The 21,973-nt window shown below is 29.3% G+C and overlaps 1 protein-coding gene across 1 annotated transcript; it reads right to left on the reverse strand.

The window, feature by feature from the left end:
- Window positions 1-721: 721 nt before the first annotated feature.
- On the reverse strand, window positions 722-14,627 carry LOC131847751 (uncharacterized). The gene is made up of 19 exons (XM_059197400.1): window positions 14,604-14,627; window positions 13,544-13,645; window positions 13,180-13,294; window positions 12,567-12,634; window positions 12,196-12,250; window positions 11,664-11,721; window positions 9,474-9,537; window positions 8,886-8,983; window positions 8,135-8,309; window positions 7,309-7,542; window positions 6,150-6,308; window positions 5,705-5,839; window positions 5,192-5,292; window positions 4,831-4,924; window positions 3,928-4,089; window positions 3,188-3,436; window positions 2,267-2,444; window positions 1,321-1,517; window positions 722-889 (listed from the first exon to the last, which is right to left on the reverse strand). The coding sequence occupies exons 1-19, from the start codon at window positions 14,625-14,627 to the stop codon at window positions 722-724; spliced, it is 2,436 nt and encodes an 811-aa protein (XP_059053383.1).
- Between the last annotated feature and the right edge of the window lie 7,346 nt (window positions 14,628-21,973).

A 21,973-nucleotide genomic window follows, 5' to 3' on the forward strand; every position in this document is an offset into this window, starting at 1 on the left:
TAATATTGTGTTTCATGTTACATAATATGTACCTATTATAATTCTGTTTGTTCTTGAAGACTAAATAGGTTTAATAAAATTATAAATACTCTGTTAATTTGTTTTTTTATTTATATGTACTTTTGTGTCATAAAGATATATTAATAGTTATGTCCGTGATCAAGGTTAAAATAAATACTCATTACCTATGTATTTATTTTAACCACCTTTTTCGTTTTACTAAGATGGCTAAAGGCAGGAAATTTATGTATATGTCTATCTTATGTGGTATACATATTTTTACGTATACCATGGACGAGTTGACCAGAGGTAGACTAAAAAATCGATCTGCATGATGCCTCTCTACCAACCATCTATTTTAGCTATGAAGCTGCAGTGTAAGCCGGTTAGTAAGTCGGTTGTAGGGTGTAAGCAGTGATATTTAGGGATGAGAGGATAACATCTTAGTATCTATTCAAGAATGGCATCGCTACGTCACATGATATCGTGATGTCCGTAGAGCTGTTAGTGTTCATATATATAAGCGATGATTACAGCTAACCATCAGGTAGGAGTCAGCTTGTCTGCCATTCCATTTTCATAAAAAAAACTATTAAAATGTTATGCCACGGCCATAGTTAGGTATATACCATAACTATATAAGTAACTTTGTCAAAGACACAAGTGTACTGGTTTGTTGGAATGTTACATACATTTTGATAACCAGTGCAATCAAAATATTTTAATATGTGTATAAACTTGTAGTATCAACTCCTGCATTATTTAGCCAGTGCAGTAATTCTGAAAAATGGCTAAAGTTGTCTATAATACAGACATTTTCCTCCATGTCTTTTAATTCTTCAAGTAAAGCAGTCGTGAAATACGTTAATGCTTCCTTTTGGTCTGCATTCTGTAAAATAACGTTTACGGTGTTATTGCATTTTATCGATATTCTTAATTTTATATGCTTTAAATTTTATCCCTAGGTATCTAAAGCCTACCTAATTGACGATTCGTCCACAGAGTCGTAATTTTTGAAAGATGTCTGATTTTCATATTTTAGTTTTTATTACTTGTTGCCGGCAAACAGACAGACAGACAAAAATTATAAAAAATGTTACTTTGGTGTATGTACCGTATTTATATTCATATGCATGCAGTAAAAAACGGTTATTTCAATATTAGGTACAAACAGATACTCCAATTTTATTTATATGTATAGATATAGCGGTAGGCTTGCTCCATGTCTATTAAATATTCTCAACATATTTCGTTCCATTGTAATAGTGAATATATTTAAGCACTTATTTTATTTATTAGACAAGAATCCAATGTACATACATTGTAAGTTTCAATAGCCGATACAGCTACCCGCTGAAGCATTAACATTTCACAGCGCGAAACGTGGGCACGTACATCGTTTATTAGTGTAGGTATAGTACGAGCCGTACCAGGCGATAAATATATAGTTAACTCATTACTAGACGAGCATGCGCCTAGAGAATCGCACACTTCAACCCAAACTGTGGTACCACCCTCTGTAAAAAAAACGATATGCATGTTATACATATGCTATAAAAAAACAATAGATACTAAAACTTAATTATAGTTTCTACTGGGTATGTGAGAAAGGCGCCCAGCCAAAAGTATCATACAGAGACATGGGGATAGTCGCTTCCAAAGTAAAATCTGGAGTTAAGGCCCTGACTTCAGAGTTTTAACTGTCCTCCAAAGAGGTTGCGGTAATTGTTGTTGTCTCGTCATTAAATACAATAATTGAAGGCATAAGGAAATAGGTGCAACATAAGAAGGTATTTAATATTTCGCGTAACAGGTAGAAAAATAACTGCTTTCATCGAGGTAGCTTCTGAAAGGTTTTATTAAAATTGTTTTTTTTTATATTGGAATGATAGAATTTTTAACGTCTTTACAAAACAACTAACATATTTAGACAGCGCTTGTACCGTCTTAAAAAAAAACAAAACAATAAATCAATTTCTTCTTTCTACAGCCTCGTATCCGTGGATAACTCTGATCAACCACATATTTGTGCCGTCAAGCAACTTCCTTTGTAGGTAAGGGGATGTGTTAGATATGGCAGTAAAATTGAAGAAATTAAAAAATATGGAAGTATGACACCCAAGTCTTTTGCAATAGCAATACATAAGGGGAACCTAGCATGTGCGGTGCAAATTAATTTTGTAATAGGCGATGGTTCCATGGTGAACTTTCCATCAAGTGAAGCAGTATTTTTATCATTGAAGTTACAAAAAATAAGAGTACAAACCAACATAGGGAAGTAGAGTCTCAACAGCAAAACTTTCCATGTACGAGCCCAACAGAAGCGAATCATTCTTACTGAGGCAACAAAAGAAAGAATAACGCAGTGGAGCTTCGGGATCCATAGCGGCGGTTGTGCTAATACGGTAAATTGTTTCTAGGGCCGTGCCGGAATTTGGTGAAACCTTAATGAAATTAAAGCATATTAGATCTCAAATTATATCAATCCATCAAAATATCTTTATTCATGTAGGTATACCTACTATGTGTTTTTTAGTGTGCGGGTTACAGTTGCTAAATTTAAGTTACTACAGTTATTAATAATTTAATATATTAGATATGAATGTGGTACAGCTCAAATACTAAGTCACAATTTACGTAAATCGGCGGTAACTTTCAAGAGTGAAACGAAACGTTACTGAAATTGTCACCCTTACCATGCTACAGCGTACCTACATGGTATCTATAGGTCTAGTACAAATTCTTATGATAGGTATGTTAAATCTACCGATATCTCGGGAGTGCTTTCGAGCTAAGAAGAACTGATAAGAAACTCAGCTCTTATGCTTTCCAAACGAGCTTGTACATGATTACAAAAATATACTATTCATTTTTAAATTCAATTAAGGAGAATCGTGACCACCAGGATTTTAGTCAAAAGGTAATAATGTAGTCGTAGCTGTAACTCAAGTCTGTACAAGCAGCACCCGTTCATGAGTATGACGTTTCACCAGCCATCATTGCACTCGATATTAGACCACATTGAACCGGCCGACGACGACGCCACCAGTTATAACTTTATAGTGAGCATCATAGTTTCAAGTTACTCTACTACGTCATTGCAAATACAAGATGGCAATTTTGTTTAATATATTAAGTAAAGACTATAAAATCGTGGGCTCAGTTAATAAAAATAATAGAAAATTACCATTACTTCTCCTATTTTGGGACTTTCGTTAAGTTGAAAATTAACTTCAGCGTACACTGTCCCTTTTCTATCACAGCCGTATGTTAAAGAGCATCCGCAGTCGGCAACGAAACGTAACCTTCCAGCTGCAGCTGCCATTTCGACCGTTATTTGCCGCCATTCAGTGTCATTGGAGAAGTCTGTCAGTTCGTTCAGAAAATTTTCCTCGAGAGAATTGACTGTTAGTGATTCCGTTAATTCTTCGCCATGCTGTATAGTATATAGAAATAAAAAAATATCATTTAAATGTATAATATAACAATATCATTAATTTGAAATAAGCAAGTAATTTTATGTGTGATCTTTAGGAAGATTGGTAACTTCAAGCGTCAGTAAGATTAATGTGGTTTAATCGGTAACATTCTTTGATATGTGGGGAAAATTAGGTAGGTATATGAGGTCAGGAGAACATTTTAAAAAAAATGTAGATTAAATTTTAGCGTACGCGTAAGTACATAATTAATTATACGTATACGGACAAGAACGTAAGTAAAAGTAAAGTAGGTGGCTTATAATATTAGCCAAAATTATGATTTCGCGTAGGTTATTTTATTAATGATCACTCTAATGATTAGTGATAGAAACCTGCAGAAACGGAAGACGTAAATATTACTTATTTAGCTACTTTAGTAATGAAATACAGGTTGTTTAATTATAATATTTATTGACATTTCTCCTTAATCTGCATCGTTTGTAGATACCTGACAATATTCGCATGTATCGTTAATAACTGAGTTAGTATTGTTTAAAAATTCCTCAGACGCGAAGTACAATCCAAGGGTGCAGGTAGGAGATACATTGCTTCCAGTAGCTGTTATAGACACAGTGCCGCCTTGGTTCAGTAATCTTGGTAATGGACTTATCTGTAAAGAATAATTTACATACATACTGTGAAATATTATTTAATACTCAAATCATACACAGCATAAATGAATTTCCAACTTCAGCAGATAGCTAATATTGGGTATTAATGGTCTCACAACCTCAGTGTCTAGCGATTTAGCACGCTACTTTACTTCTGATGATCGCGGGTTCAATTCCTTGCACGCTACAAACATTTGTATTAATGAATGTGATTATTGCTATCGGCCTGTTTCCTATATTATGTATGTATTTACAAAAACAGTGTATCTGAATATTTATATCATAACACAAGCTCTGCTGATCTTTGTACTAGATGGCGTTGCGTGAATTGTCCAGGGATAGGTATTATTATTACTAGCAATATTGTCACGGCACAGAGGCCGCCCGTCCTGGAAACCAACGCGACATTATTGTAATACTACGACGAATGGAACCCGCAAGTATACCGACGCCGTCATGATATCGTAGTGATAATGTAAATGGTGCACCGGCCTGCGCTAATGGTTTACACTGGCGTGACACCAGGGGAGGATGATAAAATAAGCAGTAGGTCAGGTAAGTTAGTCCATTGTGATAAATTCACCATGAATTTATTACGATGGTTTCTAGGGGGAACCACGTGGAGGTCAACCTGATATGGTACATTGCTAGCAATGGGGTTATTAGTCCACATTACTAACAATCCCCTTTCTCCCGGACGTCATGATATCCTAATTAAATATCTCATTTTATAAACATACCTGTAATACAGGCAAGACGGAATCGATGACTATTATAGTAGCATTGGCAATAATAGAATATTGCTCTACATTAACACGGAAAGTGACGACATATCTGCGAAGACAGCACATGTTAAATGTTATTATAGATATCTGTAGGGCCGTTTGTTATATTCTTGCAGAGATGATTTGATCAAACTTCCCTAACAAAAAATATATTTTAAAAATGGGTCCACAGTTGACAAACAAGTTGATGTACACACGTATTAAATTTATATATGTACAGATCGAACATACGACCTCCTCCTTTTTTGATATCGTTTAAAGACTAGAATAGATTTTACACAAAGATATAACCAACGAAATAATGTATAACACTCACTGCCCTGTGTTCGGAAATCCTGATGAGAATCGAATCGAATTGTCGTCTATATACTCAAAGTAATCACATGACTCCCCTTCGTGTAAACACATCCATTGGAGCTGTAATAGAAATTACTACTTATATATCTATATAGTATAAAGCATCTATTCTATTTGCGAGTAAAACATCGAAAGGATATTATTTTACTTAAATGTTATTTATTTTAAATAGCTATTTTGTCTTTACTTTGGAATAATTTACATTCAGTAAGTGTAGATGTCAAGGTTAACTATAACACGCAGATGAAATCGCGGGGACAGTTAGTTATATCATAAATAAATAAATATATAAAATCTATCTTCTTTATAATATTAATATATTTATGTAAAATATTAAAATATATAAAATCTGTATTACGAAACGCTGTCTAATAATCCGAGAATACAAACCAATATTGAAATTACTTCGCATTAGGTACTTTTACGTCTTAGTGTTATTCAAACCACATTATATAACATTTAGTACACTTACCGATAAATTATCGTAGTTATCATGATTTATCACAATCCCCTCGATATTAAATGCAGAGTTTACAGCAATAACGACAGCATCCAAGCTTAGATAAACATCAATACCACGATGGTGCACTTTGAATTCAAGGCTCGTCTTAAAATGAAAATTTTATGATATTTAGACTTTATATAAAGTGTAATGCGATTTTTTATATTGATCTACATATCAATATATTTATGTCTCATATTTTAACACAGTTTTATTATAATAAATTGGAATAATTAGGTCAGTTTATATGTATAGGAAAATTTAGTTATATCACCATAGAATTTACTCCTAGCTTTTGGTTTTTGTAGTATAACTGAAAACAAGATATTTTTTATATTCTATCTACCTAACTGAATTTATTTAATTGAATGTGTACTTTATTACATATTAAGAAATTTATAAATAACATACCTACCTGCAAAATAAAGGTATGGTCAGACTTTTTGTATAACTCACAACTGGCTTCGTAAATAAAACCTGCTTTTAGAGAGTTCTGGGGTATTACTAGTTTGGATCCTTTTATATGGGAAAAGTTAAAGTTTTCACCAACTTCACTTTTTACTGTCCATACAAACTGAAAAATAGAGACAAAAGTTAGTTGTGTATAAGAATTATTAACCATACAAAATTTGTTACATTTTATCAAATTAGGGAAGTTCATTTCATTACTTGATGAATTTATATTGTTGTAACAGAATTTGTTAGTAGATATTTTTATTTACCGTATAAAAATGTAATGTTACTGTATGTTACATTAGATTGTTAATTATTTTTATTGTTGTAGTTTTATTTTTATATCTATACTAGCTACTCGCCCCGGATTCTGTCGGGTGTACCTACCTGTATTATATATATAAACCTTCCTCTAGAATCATTCTATCTATTAAAAAACCTCTTCAAAATCCGTTGCGTAGTTTTAAAGATTTAAGCATACATAGGGACGGCAGACACCGACCGCGACTTTGTTTTATACTATGTAATGATAGGTAAATAGAAAATAGAAGTAAAATATTGGGCATACGAAGAATTTTTATATTTTTTCTTTCTAAATGTAAGTTTCAGTTAGGTACAGGTATTTCTATTACGTAAATGATAGGACAATATTTAAATTGACCTACAAGTAGCAACTATGTCAATTATTTAATTGTCTAAACATGATATTTATTTATTTTCTACAAGTAATGTGGGGTCTTTTGTAAAAATATGGTATTAATTATAAAAAAATATGCAATGGAAATAGAGATATGATTTTATAAAATCTTTTATAGTAGAGCGAAATGACAGATTTTTTTTATGAAAAATGAATGATATACAGATATATCAAGCATGCTATTTTAACTATATAAATTGCACCGTAACTTGTACCTACATATATAATTAAAATAGCAAATACAATATGTACAACTTTTAGAAATTCCTATATAAGTATTTCTAAAAGTTGTACATTTTGTATATGTATTTAATCTACTATTACGTAGTTACAATTACAAAGTGCAAAATATGCTAAATTTAAGTATGTTTCTAAGCATTCATATAAATTTATATACATATGTAAATTACTCAGGAATACTTACATAGTAATCTTGTGTCATCTCACACGAAGTTACTTGTGCATCTATTATAAATTCCATATCCACGTAGACAACTTGACTTCCCAGCAGGATCACTGAAAATTTATCTGTTTTACCTTCTATTGTTAGCTTCTGATCGCCTTGTGAATTATCAATATTGAAGGATTTCGGTACTTCTTTATGTCCATTTGTATTTATTTCGGAAACGTTGAATGTGTACTCTACGCCACGCAGTAACTAGTGAATTAAAAAAGATAAAAATATAGGATAAGCAGTAAGTACTCATTTGAAGTTTTGTCAAGATGGATATACAAAAAATATTTGTAATGAATGTCCTATATTATAGAGTCTTCTCCTAAATTTTAGTAGAGCAGTACTGTGCTAAGCCGTTTGCTCTTTTTTTATTTGCTTCATAGTTTGTCAAAAGATATCTTGATAAATAACCTATTAGTTCATAAAGTGTTTTTGAAATTATTAACAACGCAGCACTACTACTTTGTTTACAGGAACGACAACGCATGTAGGATATTAAGAATATAACAGTATAAATAGGTATAATATTACAGCCTTATACACAGACAGACAGAATAGACAACTTTTGTGACACACATATGTAGGTAAATAACAAACATAACTTGTCATTCCAGGCACCAGGACGTACCAGATTTTTATAATGATAAACAATCATAAGAATAATAAAACTTTGTCATTTTGTTCATATGGCCGCTTATAAAAATATATTATTTTTTCAATAACTAGGAGTAACATTTAAATTTGTTGGAGGCCCTTAAAATAAATATATTTAATCGATTATTAATTTAAAACTCACATCGTTATTATCGATGAAATAAACGTTAGGCTCAATTTGAGGCCCGTTCAATTTCTTTTCAAGCTCTCTCACTGTCCGCCATAGCATAATTGTGAAGCGCTGAGTTGGCGCTGTCAACGGTTTCCAGCGTATCGTCCACTGAACATTTAATGCTTCGGTAGTTGTGGAAAGTAAACTGTAAAATATATTTTTAATATTCTCGTCCAGATGAAGAAGTTTTATAATTCATACTAGTAGACTGTATAAAGACATCAGCTTGGGTACCTCAGTCTTACCTATTTCAGTCGCCAAGCAGCTTGCATTGTAAGCTGTGTTATACACCTACAATTGTAGGATGTAATGTGGCAATGAAATTACAGGATAAAAGGTGTGATATGTCAGTTTTCAGGAATGGCAACGCATGAGTGGTATCACATAGCATGTGTGATGCTCTAGTGCTGTTAAAGTATATAGCCCACGGTTACCGCTTACTATGAGGTGGACCGTTAATTTGTTTTAAATTTAAATTAAATAAACAAAATTTAGTCTTTGTAGACCTACGTGTTTCATTCACCGTTGTTACTCTGTAGCTCGTTTTGTAAGGTGTATTCTACTGCGAGAGGTGCAATATGATAGCGAAAGTGATTGGTACAGAGGTATGATATCTTAGTACTCAGGAATAGCAACATATATATAATCACGGGAATCACAATGTAGTATATTATTCTTGTGATATTCTAAGTAGGTATGTTGTATTTACAAAACTACTTACGTGATTACAGTGTTATCAGGTTTCTCAAGCACATCGTCTTCTAGTTTTGGACATACATATTGAGGTGCTAAGATGCGAAACGATGTAGCTTCCTGATTCTGCGGAGAAATATGTGAAGTAAAATAAAATAATAGAGAACTGTTTATTATTTTACTTATCAATATTTTATTATAAGTGGGTAGTAAAATAAGTATAATGGATTAAAAAGTCGTTAGGTGCATAAGAATATAAGTAATACAAAGTAACTCATTACATTTCAAGTTGGTATCGCTTGTTATATGTAGAACATCTAATGTGAATTAAATATCAAATTGTACAATACCAATATTAAATAAGTACGTAATACTTATTCATGCTCACGAATTTGTGGCTCTATATATTAATTTGCAGACGTCATCTATTATATGATAATCATATTTCAAATATTTAACAGTATACCGTGAAATTTTCATCTGTTTTTAATATGGATACTTTACACACAAAAAGATAATTTCCGCTTAGTCACGATTTTACTATTTTATTACCTACGTGTACAAAATAAAGAAAACTTCAGTTGTTCGTAAATAATAAGGCAAATCAACAACTTACCAACTGAAATATAAAAGTTACAAATATTATCCACTTTGTAAACATTTTGTATTGAAAAGTATTACTGATTTACAGCTTCGGTAAATGATTTTTGTTAACAAAAGCTCGTTTTTATACAGTGTTACAGTAGAACTAAAGTAATTATGAGTTACCATTGTCACTTTCACGTCTTTTTATTGATTTGTGGCACATGTAACATGCAATGGGTGCACTCGATCAATATTTTTTATGATAAAACTATACAAGTGTAGACGCTTTTTTAGGTCAATGATTGCTTTTATAAATGTAATTTTTTGTTTTTTAAATTTTTTGGCGAAATCCAAAACTGACTGACTGACTATTAAAAATACATATACATTTTTTTTATAAAATTTACATTCTCTAAGTGCTGCGAATTCAGTAAAACCAAACAAACAAAATCTATTCATTTTTACAACTTCCAAGTAAATGCTGTCATTAAATAAACAATAAAACAGATGCACCGCTCCAGTTTAGTAAAAATATTCTCCTATTCAATGGGTGATCTATATTGTTAAAAAGTAGATAAGGGTTTGGGAAAGTATTTTTTGCAAACTATCTTTGATATGTCCTTGGTTATTAGCAAAACAATGGGCAGGTACTCATAACCCTTTCCAGGTAACAATTTGTAACTACTACACTGTACAGACTAACTTTATTTTAATTAGGTAAGTATGTTTTTCCATCACTGTATAATAGTTACTATCGTAGTAAGGTTTCTATGTAAGAATAAACGACAATAAAAAGCAAAGTTGAATACTAGACAACTAGATGATAAGATATATACATTTTATAAAATGTATACAAAACTAGCTCTTGCTCATAATCATATATTCAAACGAGATAATACCTAATTATATGGTTAGATAGTGATGAATATCCAAACCAAAACGTCAGTTGACCCTCTGTGATTGATTACTGTGTTCAAAGTTCTAACAGGCCCGAACGTCAGTGTACCTATAGGTATAGCTATAATAAAACGAAAAACGTGTTATAGGTTATGCATTTTGTAATTTAAGTACAAAAATGTACAATGGTTGAAGTAACGATTAAAAAACAACAAAATCATTAATGAAATAAGCTTATTGTTTATAATTGATCATTTAATCATATATATTTTATCTATTACGAAATTGTAACTTAATAAAATTCTTAATTGAAACTTTTAACTTAATAAAACATTCTATACTATGAGCTCTGTTGATATTTTACGATCTGCGCATCTCACTTTAGTGTTTATTAGATCCAAGCCATTTTTTCACTGTTATTGTGAAAAGTAATCAACACTAAATCGAATAAATTTATAATACTGTCAGTTATATTTTGTGATTTGTGGAACTAATTTATTATAATTTGTATGTTTGTAATTCGAAAGTATGAAACGGCGGAACCCAATGTCATAGATTCCGAATTAGTGTCCAGAGTAAATTCTGAGTAAAATCTGTAATCTGGCCTCGGTATCAAACTTGCACATTATTTAACTGTTTGATACTAAGTTGTACTAAGAGTTCCCTATTAACTAGATAGTAACGAAAATATTTTTGTGCTTTGTTACAATAATACTGTATTTAAAATAATGTATAAAAAGTCTACGGAATTGTCTACAATGCCACTGTAACAAACTACTAAAGGTACTGTAGGTATATTTTGAGTAAAAATTAAAATCACATTTATTATATTAAAGAATTTTTATTGATAGGTTACAATAACATGCAGCATAACAAAGTTTTAATACAATTTTATGTATTTTATTTGCAATGTTTAATAAAACCTCAATTTTAATAAATGGCGTACCTGAAACAATAATAAATATATCAATATTATTTTGTAATAAATACAAAGAATCTTGGACTCTCAATTTATATTTTATTGTTACAACTGTCCGAAGATTTATATTTAATCATGATTCTGCTACAACGGATAAAATATTATGACCTGCTTTTCCCGTTGTTTAATTATCTCAACTTGTGTTATTTTTTATATTTCGTATTTATGGATATAATAAAAGAAGAGGATACTATATTTATATGCGCATAGATTACTAATATTATATAGGTATTTAATATGATGAAATATAGAACTATATGTAAATAAAAAATAAAGTTGAATACGCACCCAGTATTACTTACAGGATAATAATTTGAAAGATTTTATGTGACGATAAATTTTCACTAGTCCCAGTCCTGTGTTTGTAGAGGTATATCAAATAACAGCTCCGTCTGCGAATAATCTGTGGAATGTGATAAAAGTAGATGTCTCTACTTATATAATGCTGATTGCAAAATATTCTTCATAAGAGTAAATCACTCATTGTAACTACTATTTTATATTTTTACTATTTAATATAGCTTTTCTGTTTCGTTTATTTTAAAATATTAAAAATTAAAGTAGTAAATAGTAAAAGTGCGACAGCTTAAAAATAGGGAAGTTCAAGGTAGTTGTGCGTATTTAAATGTCGTTATCAGATTTAAAAGCTCGAAAAATTACATACTAATTGATTAGATAAAGCCGTACTGACCCATAGAGTTATTTATATTTGTTTGTTATTATTATAACTAGCCAGTCAATTTGTAATGAAAGTTTTTTTATAGAGTAAAGCACTTTAGTAAGTTTAAATTAATTAAATAAATTATATTTTCATTCTCTTGAAATCATTATAACTGATAAGAAGATAATATGTAGGTTGTTAAAATTTGAGTCTTACCTATAGGATTTCCATGTGCTGAGTCTACGTGTGATTCATGTGGCATCACTAGTCCCTGAAAAGAAAAACGGAGACGTTACGAACATAGGCAAAGTATAAGTACATAATATATTTTATTATATATTTTTTAGTTTATACATACTGTATGTGCTGTAGTCTGTCTAGATGGCCTTTGTCTGTTTTCTTTTTGTCGCTTGTCAATTTTTGATTGGTTGCCGATTTGTAACTGTAACTATACAAATGATTACAGTAAATAAACGTCGAAAGACTAACGAGTACGAGTAGTGTACGACTAAGTTATAATTAAGAATACAATGCAACCTCTTTAGATTTTTTAAAAAGAAATTGAATTATCATATTTATTTACTTACATCTGAGTTTACATGCATATCCTCTTCAACACATACTCTGCCCTTTAGTTTTCGTTGCAATTTATTTACTGAAATATGTTTACATATTAGGTGAGTAAGTATAATATAGATTACTTAATAATAAAATAAATTTAAATCTTATATCATATATTTTTATTTATATTTAGCTCCTCGTCCCGGCTTCGCAATACCCGTGCGAAGCCGTGTATTACATATATAAACCTTTCCCTAGACTCACTCTATCTATTAAATAAAACCGCTTCAAAATCCGTTACGTAGTTTTAAAGATTTAAGCATACATAGGGACAGGCGGCGACAGCGAATTTATTTTATACTATGTAATGATGAGCTTCAGGATCCATACAGTCTAGTCAATTCGTCAGTCGGTAAGGTAGATAGATACCTCTTGATAGAAATTAAAGAAGTCCTAAAGACATGAAGTTGGATTGTTTTAATACACAGTTTCTATAATCACTTTCAGCTCATCCCGATTATTTATAAGATTCAGTTATGACAATTGAATTTTATAACCTATATTATAAAATTTAAGCCTGCTAAGAAGAGACGTGACTTCTTTGTAAATCTGTATAGGTAATATACGTACAATACGTACTTTGGTACATGAGATTATTATTAATACAATTCAGATGGCTTATGTCTTCTGAGAGTCCTGGTGCCGAATTTTGAATTTTATTGATGGCCTTATTCAATACATCAGCATTCGAAATCTACAAAACAAAAAACAAAAAAGTTATAAACCTATTTACCTATATACATTAAAACTTAGGTAGGTATATAATACATTATAATAATTAACTATACTATTTATATTATCTATAAATAATAATTGCAATTTTTTTTAATTATATAGGTAGGTACCTATATAGAATAGCGATTTAAATTTCCTCAGAGTTATATGGCAAATAGACAAAGAGAATACAATATCTATCGAATTGTGAATGTAAAAGGATGCTAACATTGGGATCACATTCCAATGCCTCTGCCAGCTCAGCCATGGCATCAGCAGCTTCGTTTCTTCTCTTTTTCTCATAGAGAGCGTTTCTGGCACGGCGTTCTTCCTACAAAACAATTAACAAAAAATAAAAATACATATTCTTAACAAAACAATTCATCTCATAAAACAATATAGCCAAAACTAATAGGTATGGAATAATGAAAAATCATGTCACAAAAATACAAAAAATCAGTACATAAGAATCATTTATTCCTCTCATAGTTTTCTAATACTTAGTATTAGACAATGAGAGGAATAAATGATATCCAATTCAAAAAGGCCCATCGAAAACCATAGATAAATAAATAAATAAATATCTCATATAACATATACAAAGATACATAAAATAAATTGACAATTAATTAAATAATATTTATATATTTCTTAAGTTTTTAACTTGCAATATAAGTAACTATTTTTGTTTGGGTGGAATCTTTCAACTCAATTTGAAGTATATATAACCGTTTGAGCTAAAATACTCTTTTATTGATAGGTAGGTATTATTAGAGATATTGTTATTTGTAGTTTAGCAATAGTTTTTATCGTATTTTACAAAACAGCACAGATCTTATTGTTAGAAAAATCTGCTAAATAAGTCAAATGTCTTACCAATGTTAATGGAACCCTATTTTTACCAGCTGGTCTACCACGTCTCCGTTCCTAAAAAAATATCTAGGTAAGTATTTATATCAGTTATCTAGTAACCATAACATAAGCTTGAAATTGGATGGCCTGGTGTGTTTCCAGGGTTATTATTATTATATGCTATATGTATATCTAATATTAAAGATTTAATTTGTCTAAAAAATAATATCATATAAAATATACCAGTTGAGTTTCTTCCCAGTTCTGAAGTAGCTAGTGGCACTGGATGGTATCTAGGGTTGGTAATAAAAAATATGACATGCACGAGAGGTCGAAAGGTCATTGAATAAATGATTTTGACTGATTGCCATTTACCATCAAGAGTACTTGCATTACAGTATTATATTAAAAAATAAATATAATAAAAATATACGTACTTGGTCCAAAAATTTTGATGTCATTTTATAATATTTTAATAAAGTATTATTTTGTATAATTTCACATCGAATAGCAACAACACTTAAACACTACGCCAACCAAATATTAAGTTACAATGTTTATTTGAAAAAGAACGCACGTTCCACTCCGGCGCATCTACGTCTATCCCCACCTTAAAATAGGGGCGGTGCCAATGATAATGACTGGAAAGTGGGAGTTATATACCGGTGTTCTCCGAATATTAACAATTTATTGTGATTGTTTAAACAATACTTTTTATTGCTAAAATATATCAACTGCTTTTATGGTCAATGCCAAGGCGAATAGCCTTATGATGTAGGAATCAATTTATTAATATATAATCTCTATTTTATAATTAAATACAGTCTAGTTATTTGATAATAGCCATTTTTAAGGGTGTAAGAATATATAAGCATTTTGTTGAGTTAATTACAGGCAAATCTTTACATCTTTATATGTTTTACTAACCCGCTGTTTGTCCCACATTAAATTTCAATAAAAAATATAGCCCATATGTTATTCTGATGTATAAGCTATATTACTGTAAAGTTTTATTAAAATCCGTTCAGTATTTTTTGCGGAAAAGAGTAACAAACATCTATACTCACAAACTTTCGCATTTATAATATTATTAAGATTAAAATTATATTACATTTTCAGTGTAGTGTCTATGTAGTGGTTGTTAGTACAAATAACCACTACTTACTATGTGAAGTAAGAAGATAAGAATTATTTTATAGTAGATCTGATAACATTAGCAATGTACCTATTTATATGTATAAGTATTGAATATATTTCATAATTATAAGATTATTCCTCCTTAAGAATTAAAGTTATGTAGGTATACATGCTAATATTTTTTTAAAACAAATATTACCTATATAATGGCTATGATGAAAAATAGTTACTATTATGAAACAGTATAAATTGTAATTTCAGTGCTAATCTCGTAGATAATGCATTTTTGTTAAAATTAGGTATCAAATATAATTTTTATAACCACCTAATTGAGACTATTAGACTAGTCTTCGCGACTTTTAATAAAGTCTAGGTTTTTATATAAAAAGGTATACTTAGGTTCTATACCTAGGTTATCTTCCTTTTATATTAAGTAGGTAATAAGTGACATATTTAGCAAATTTTCTTAGGAAATTGCTTATGTCAGTAATGAATATTTGTAGTTTTAAAAATAAGACGGCTAAGATGAAGAATATAGCTACATTAATATAATCAGAATGACAAGAAATATCTTTTATTATTGTGATTTTGTCATTTTGTTCGCCGTTATTTCAATAAGTGACATGCTGATATTTTTATTAAATATATTATTTAAGGAAAACAACAAGACAAGTGACGACAGATTATGTGACAGTTACAAAACAACTGACTTAGGATTTCTTAAATATTAAAATAACCTTCATACATTTTGACAGTTAAATACGCATAGCCAAATTACTTTATTAGTAATACCTAATACATATAGTTACCTACTACTTCGTCTGCGAAAAATTCTTTCATCCTAATTTCACACTCAGATTAGATAAAGATAACCCACACGGGTATGTCATATAAATCGGTTTTGTCATGAAAATTTAATAAAAAGAGAGAATGTTGCATTTATAATTACTATTCAATAGTATAAACGGTTAAAAACACATTTCTCTAAGAAATAAAGTTGAAAATTGAATATAATTTTAAAAACTTTTATACTCGTAGAAAATTACCTTTCTATACTATCACAGCATTAGTCAGCTGAAAGTGATCATTTGTTGAGATAAATTAAAGCTTACTCGGGATTTTATTTAGGTACCTATAGCAATTAGCAATGTTATATTTTAAATTAAAAGTCCCATAAAGAGTTTACTTAGTAGAAACTGCTCGGTCATAGTACTTATAAAGACGTCTAAATTTATTTTCACATTAGCACTTTGTTTCTTGGTGAAATATTTACATTTCATACCGGCTTACTACCTGGGTTGTACTCTTAACGACTAATCCTGTAGATAGGTAAGTAAAAATATTTGTTTATACATATTTTGTAGATACTGTTTATAACTAAACTTAAAATATCTCTATTTAATATTAGGTCCATACCAGGACCTAACATAAAAAAAATATATTCAATCTCAACATTTTTTATAATATAAAAATATACATTCACTGCTAGTTCGTTTGAATAATTTAATTCTATTTTCCATATTTCATAATTACACTGAAAAAAAATTATATACCTAGTGACTAAACCTTGGTTATAAAAACCACCAAAATAATGTTTAGTACCTAGGTATGTAAAGAAAAATAGTGATGTATAAACTAATTGTACCTAATATTAACTGAAATAGTTTTGCTATTTATTTTACTCGATTTCATAAATAAAAGCAAAAGTTTATAAATATAAACAAAAAGTTATTATTAATATTTACATTTACTCAACTGATTTATGCATCAATTTTATAATGGTAAATCAATAGATTGCTACAGTAGGAGTGTTTAAAAAAACAATAATTTGAGTCATATTTAATTTATTTCATTAAAATTCAACAACTTATTTAATATATACAATAATAATTTAAAATTAAACACTATACATCCGCCATTACTTATTTTATAAATCCTTAAATATTTATTCACCATGCCTGAAACAAAAGCAAAATATTTCATAAAATATATATATCATTAAGAAATCTTAAAAATATTTAGGCAATATAAATTATATATTATTATTATTTTATAAAGTAATTTAAGCAATATATACTATACTACATGTAGGTATAATGTTTTCTCAGAGATAGAAATTAATATTGACATCTGTAATTATTATATGTAGTTTTACTTTATTAAAGATTTATTAAATAATCTCAACATTATGTAATTTGTATACCGTATAAGTTAATCATAGAGTACTAATCAATTTATATATTAATTAAAATAATTATACAGATAAATCTGTATATTTATTACCAATGCTACTAATTACAAAAATGCTATATATGCGACATTATAAATTTGGGTTACTTACAATAGATAGTCTTCTGACGAATTTTGTAGGTTCTACAATCCCCCTTGGTTCTAGAATATAAAAAAGAAAATTGTAAAATTACTAAACTGTCATTTAATTTATTATCGATAATTACTACAGGAACAATAACTGGATCTGGAAGGGTAGATAGGCAAAGAAAATATTTTTAATAATTTGTACTATTCATATTTAAATAGTTTTGCATTATTACTTATTTATTCACTCTAATAAATATGACAATAAATAGTCATAAGTAAAAAATATAGGTAAATATAATTTAAAATACGCACCTTAGAAACGCTATGTGGGTTTTCAAAATATTCGATGAAATAATAAAATATTATCTCTAATCCCCATCTTGTATTTGGCCTACTATCGCGAATAACATCTCTTTCTCCGAATCACCTAGAATGAAATTGATTTGATTAAAATCATTAATTATAAAAATATACAAATTCACTTTTATTCTATATTATTGTCTCTAATTAATTTTGTTACTATATTTTTGAGTCCAATAAAGAATAAATACCTGTATAAAAAATATAAACAAAGAAATTTGTTGATGTAGTTTACGTAAGAGTGAAATTCACCATAACCGATTCAGCGGTTTAGGCATCAAACAGATATAGTTTCTCATTTGAAATAATATCTAAAGAAAAATATAACGATCAAATATACTGTAATGTAATACTTACTCAGGCTATTTAATAAAGGGTCTAAATCAACAGACTCCGTGTTTTCCGTATTCCTGTACTCGGAAGACGCCTCACTTGATGTTGGACTTAAATTCGATTCCTGGAGAAGAAGTGTTACATGAAATTTGCGATTACAATAGACATGTAATTAAATATTATAATTAAATATAAATATTAAATAGTTTTCACTTACATTAGTATCATAATTATCATCGTCATCATCATCAGAGTCGTCGTCAACGTAAACTCCAATTTTTTCTAGTTGTTCTTGCAATTTGCATACTGTAAATAACATTCTATTTATTAAATGCATAACAGAATATTCAAATAAATTCTTTAAAATTTTATTATTAGAATCTTTTTATGATATATGTTAATAAACTATATGATATAATTGATTGAAAAAAAAAAAGTGCATAATGCACTTCATTCTAAAACATTATCAGAATTAGAAAATAATACAAAATACATACTTTGTGATGTCAGGTTATTATTGATTCTTGTTAATCGTTCTATATTGTCTGTAGGATCTCGTTCCGCTGCTCTTTGTATGGTAGACAAGGCAGTAGCCAGCAAATCTACATTCGACATCTGAGTACAAACAAAAAAAAATTAATAAAGGAGAAATAGAAAGAATATTTACTGTTTTAATTCTAAACAAATGTTTAATTAATAATTAAATAATTACCATTAAATATGAATTAAATAATAAAATAAGATATAAATGGAGAAACAAAGACCGATATAAGACATTTTTGGAACCAACATCGGCATTTTATTATTGTGCAGCAATTCATTTTGAAAATTGGGTGATTTTAAAAAAAAGATTATTATTACCTTTATATTGCATTTTAAGGCTCTTGCTAGTTGGGACATGGCATCAGTGGTTTCGTTACGTCGCTCCCTCTCGTATTGTGCATTACGGGCACGGCGTTCTTCCTGTGGGGCAAAACGTGAAGATAAATACTAAATATGATTTAAGTGATTTTCTATTACAATATTAGTATAAAAAATCTTAATAATGACAGAAAAAGATACATTCATCTCCCTATATATAGTCAGGCATTATTAGGTATCATCAATAAATAAAATGTAGACAGTAGAAGAAAACTTACCAATGATAGTGGAATTCTGTTGGAGCCGGATGGTCTACCACGTTTTCGTTCTGGAGGATTTTGGCTCTTTTTCTATAATAATAAAATGAGTAAAAATATATATATATAAAAAAAAATACATTTTACGTTCGTTTTTGATAAAATATAGGTACGTACTTGATTAGATCTATGCGATGGCATGTTGGAAAATCAGGAAATAGTTAACACAAGTATTAAATTAAATTAAAAATACTCTTTATCGTCACTTAGACACTACTGTGTATTTCGTGCTTACACGACAGAAAATTCAAATAATACTGTGTAATTGGGAAATGTACACTTGGTTTTTATTATTTGCGCCCGCGCATCCCCGTAAGAACCCGCTGTGTGCGTACCCCCACCCTAAAGGGGCGGCGTCAATACTTATGTATGTAAATAGGACGGAGTTTATTGTTTAAGGATAAACATTTAAGCATAGCATTAATATTAAATTAAAAGAAATCAAATCGAATATTTATTGCTGGATCAATATATATATATATTTTATAACTTTTCATTGTTTGCAATTATAAAATTCCATGAAAAAAATAAAAAATATTTCTTACTTAATGAATAATGTTTTAGATATTTATCCAATGAAAAACAGTATACCTAGTTTTCGTTCATCTAATTTAATGGTTTTTTATTATTACCATCATGTAGTAGTTATCTATTAAGTACCTATATATCTAGTTGTTCCATACTCTATTAACAAACTAAAAATAACGACTTTATTAAAATAGTATTCTATTCTATAATAAATTATTTTAAAATATATAGGTTTTATATAGATACTATTTATCTTTGTATTACCACAACAAATCTATAATTACTGTTCTAAATCTAAAGTTAGGTAAATAACTAGGGACACACTTGTGTTCTTGGGAAAAGAATTAGAAAATACGAAATTGCGGTCGTTTATAATTATAAGAAATAGACCGTCGGTTAAGTGGTAATACATTTTTGGTTTTATGTAGGTAATAGCTGTGCCCGCGGAGACCCGTGTGAAATGTTATTCTGATATAAATATAAGCTTTAATACCGTGATGTTCCATTAAAATCCGTTCAACAGTTTTAGCGTGAAAGAGTTACAAACATCTATTCATACTCACATATTTTCGCGTTATAACATTAGTATCTATGTAATATTATTTTATCTGTAATATTAGTAAGTTGCTGAAAATGACTTAATTGGTAATATACAATTTTTGTTATAATAAAGTAGTAGATCCACAGAGTACCTATACACACATAACTTTCTGTAAAATAATATCCTGTTCATAAAATCTTCTCACCTTTTAATACTACGAGCAGCATATTTGCATGCTAAATTTAATTTTGATTAAATTTAAGCGAATACCTACTCTATTAAGTTCGGTAGCAATATAATAAAATAATAATGTACCTAACCGGTATAGAAACTATGTAATAAGTAAATACTATAAATATTATATATAAACTTCTTATGTCACAATGTTAGACCATACTCTTCATATGGCTAAACCGATTTTTTAAAAATTTATATATAGCATATTCAGAGTCTAGGTCTGTGAATCGGCTACTATCTATTTTTCATACCCCTAAATGATAAGGGTTGTCCACATCTAACGTAATGTTTTCGAAATAATATATTTTTATAATGTGGCATTAAAAATACATACACCCTAAATTTTCACCCTTCTATCACGAACCCCTATTTTTTAATAGTGATTTTAATTTATATAGCGTAACAAAGTTTGCCGGGTTAGCTAGTTGTGTATATACGAGTATATACCTACTTATTAGTGAATGACACTTAGCTCTATTAAACTTCTGCTGTGTGAAAACGCAACATAAATTAATACCCATTTAAATAACAATAATGATGTCAAAACAAGTAAATAAAAATCGGTAGTATGCCACACGCTCCATCCAATCCCTTGTGCTCTCAAATAATTGAAATTATATATATAAATGTACCTACCTACTTGTACACCTTAACTTAAAAAACCTAATATAGGTAATCTGTACACCATAACTTAAAAAAAAGCAGAATTTACCATTATTCCACGGCAAAGTTCGTAGTTTTGTTAATTTTTTTTTTACTAGATTATCAATGTAATCTAATGTCATTTATGTATGAAATGACTCTATGATGGTGATAGTTATTAAATATTAAACGAAATATAGTTGTAGAAATTGGTATTACCTATTAATGTTTACAAAAAAGTGAAGAAGCATAGGAATAATGTCAGACTTATAAAAATCAATATTTACAAAATAAAAAGGCATAGATAAGATAAAGGCATTAGGTAAGTACTGAAATACAAGAAAATTTTAGTATCTTTACAATAGGTATGTTAACAAAAGAGTAACATAGAAGTTTCGTTGTTAAGTAAATTATTACAATAGCTTCTAATGGAATAAAGGTAGTTTGCCAATTAGTTAATCTGTTATTAGTTATCAGATTTTTATGAAATTTTATTGTCATTAATGGCCGTCGGGAAAGTATTATTATAAGT

Source organism: Achroia grisella, unplaced genomic scaffold (assembly GCF_030625045.1).
Source record: "Achroia grisella isolate CSIRO2021 unplaced genomic scaffold, CSIRO_AGI_Agris_v1 utg540, whole genome shotgun sequence".
Lineage (NCBI taxonomy): Eukaryota > Metazoa > Arthropoda > Insecta > Lepidoptera > Pyralidae > Achroia > Achroia grisella.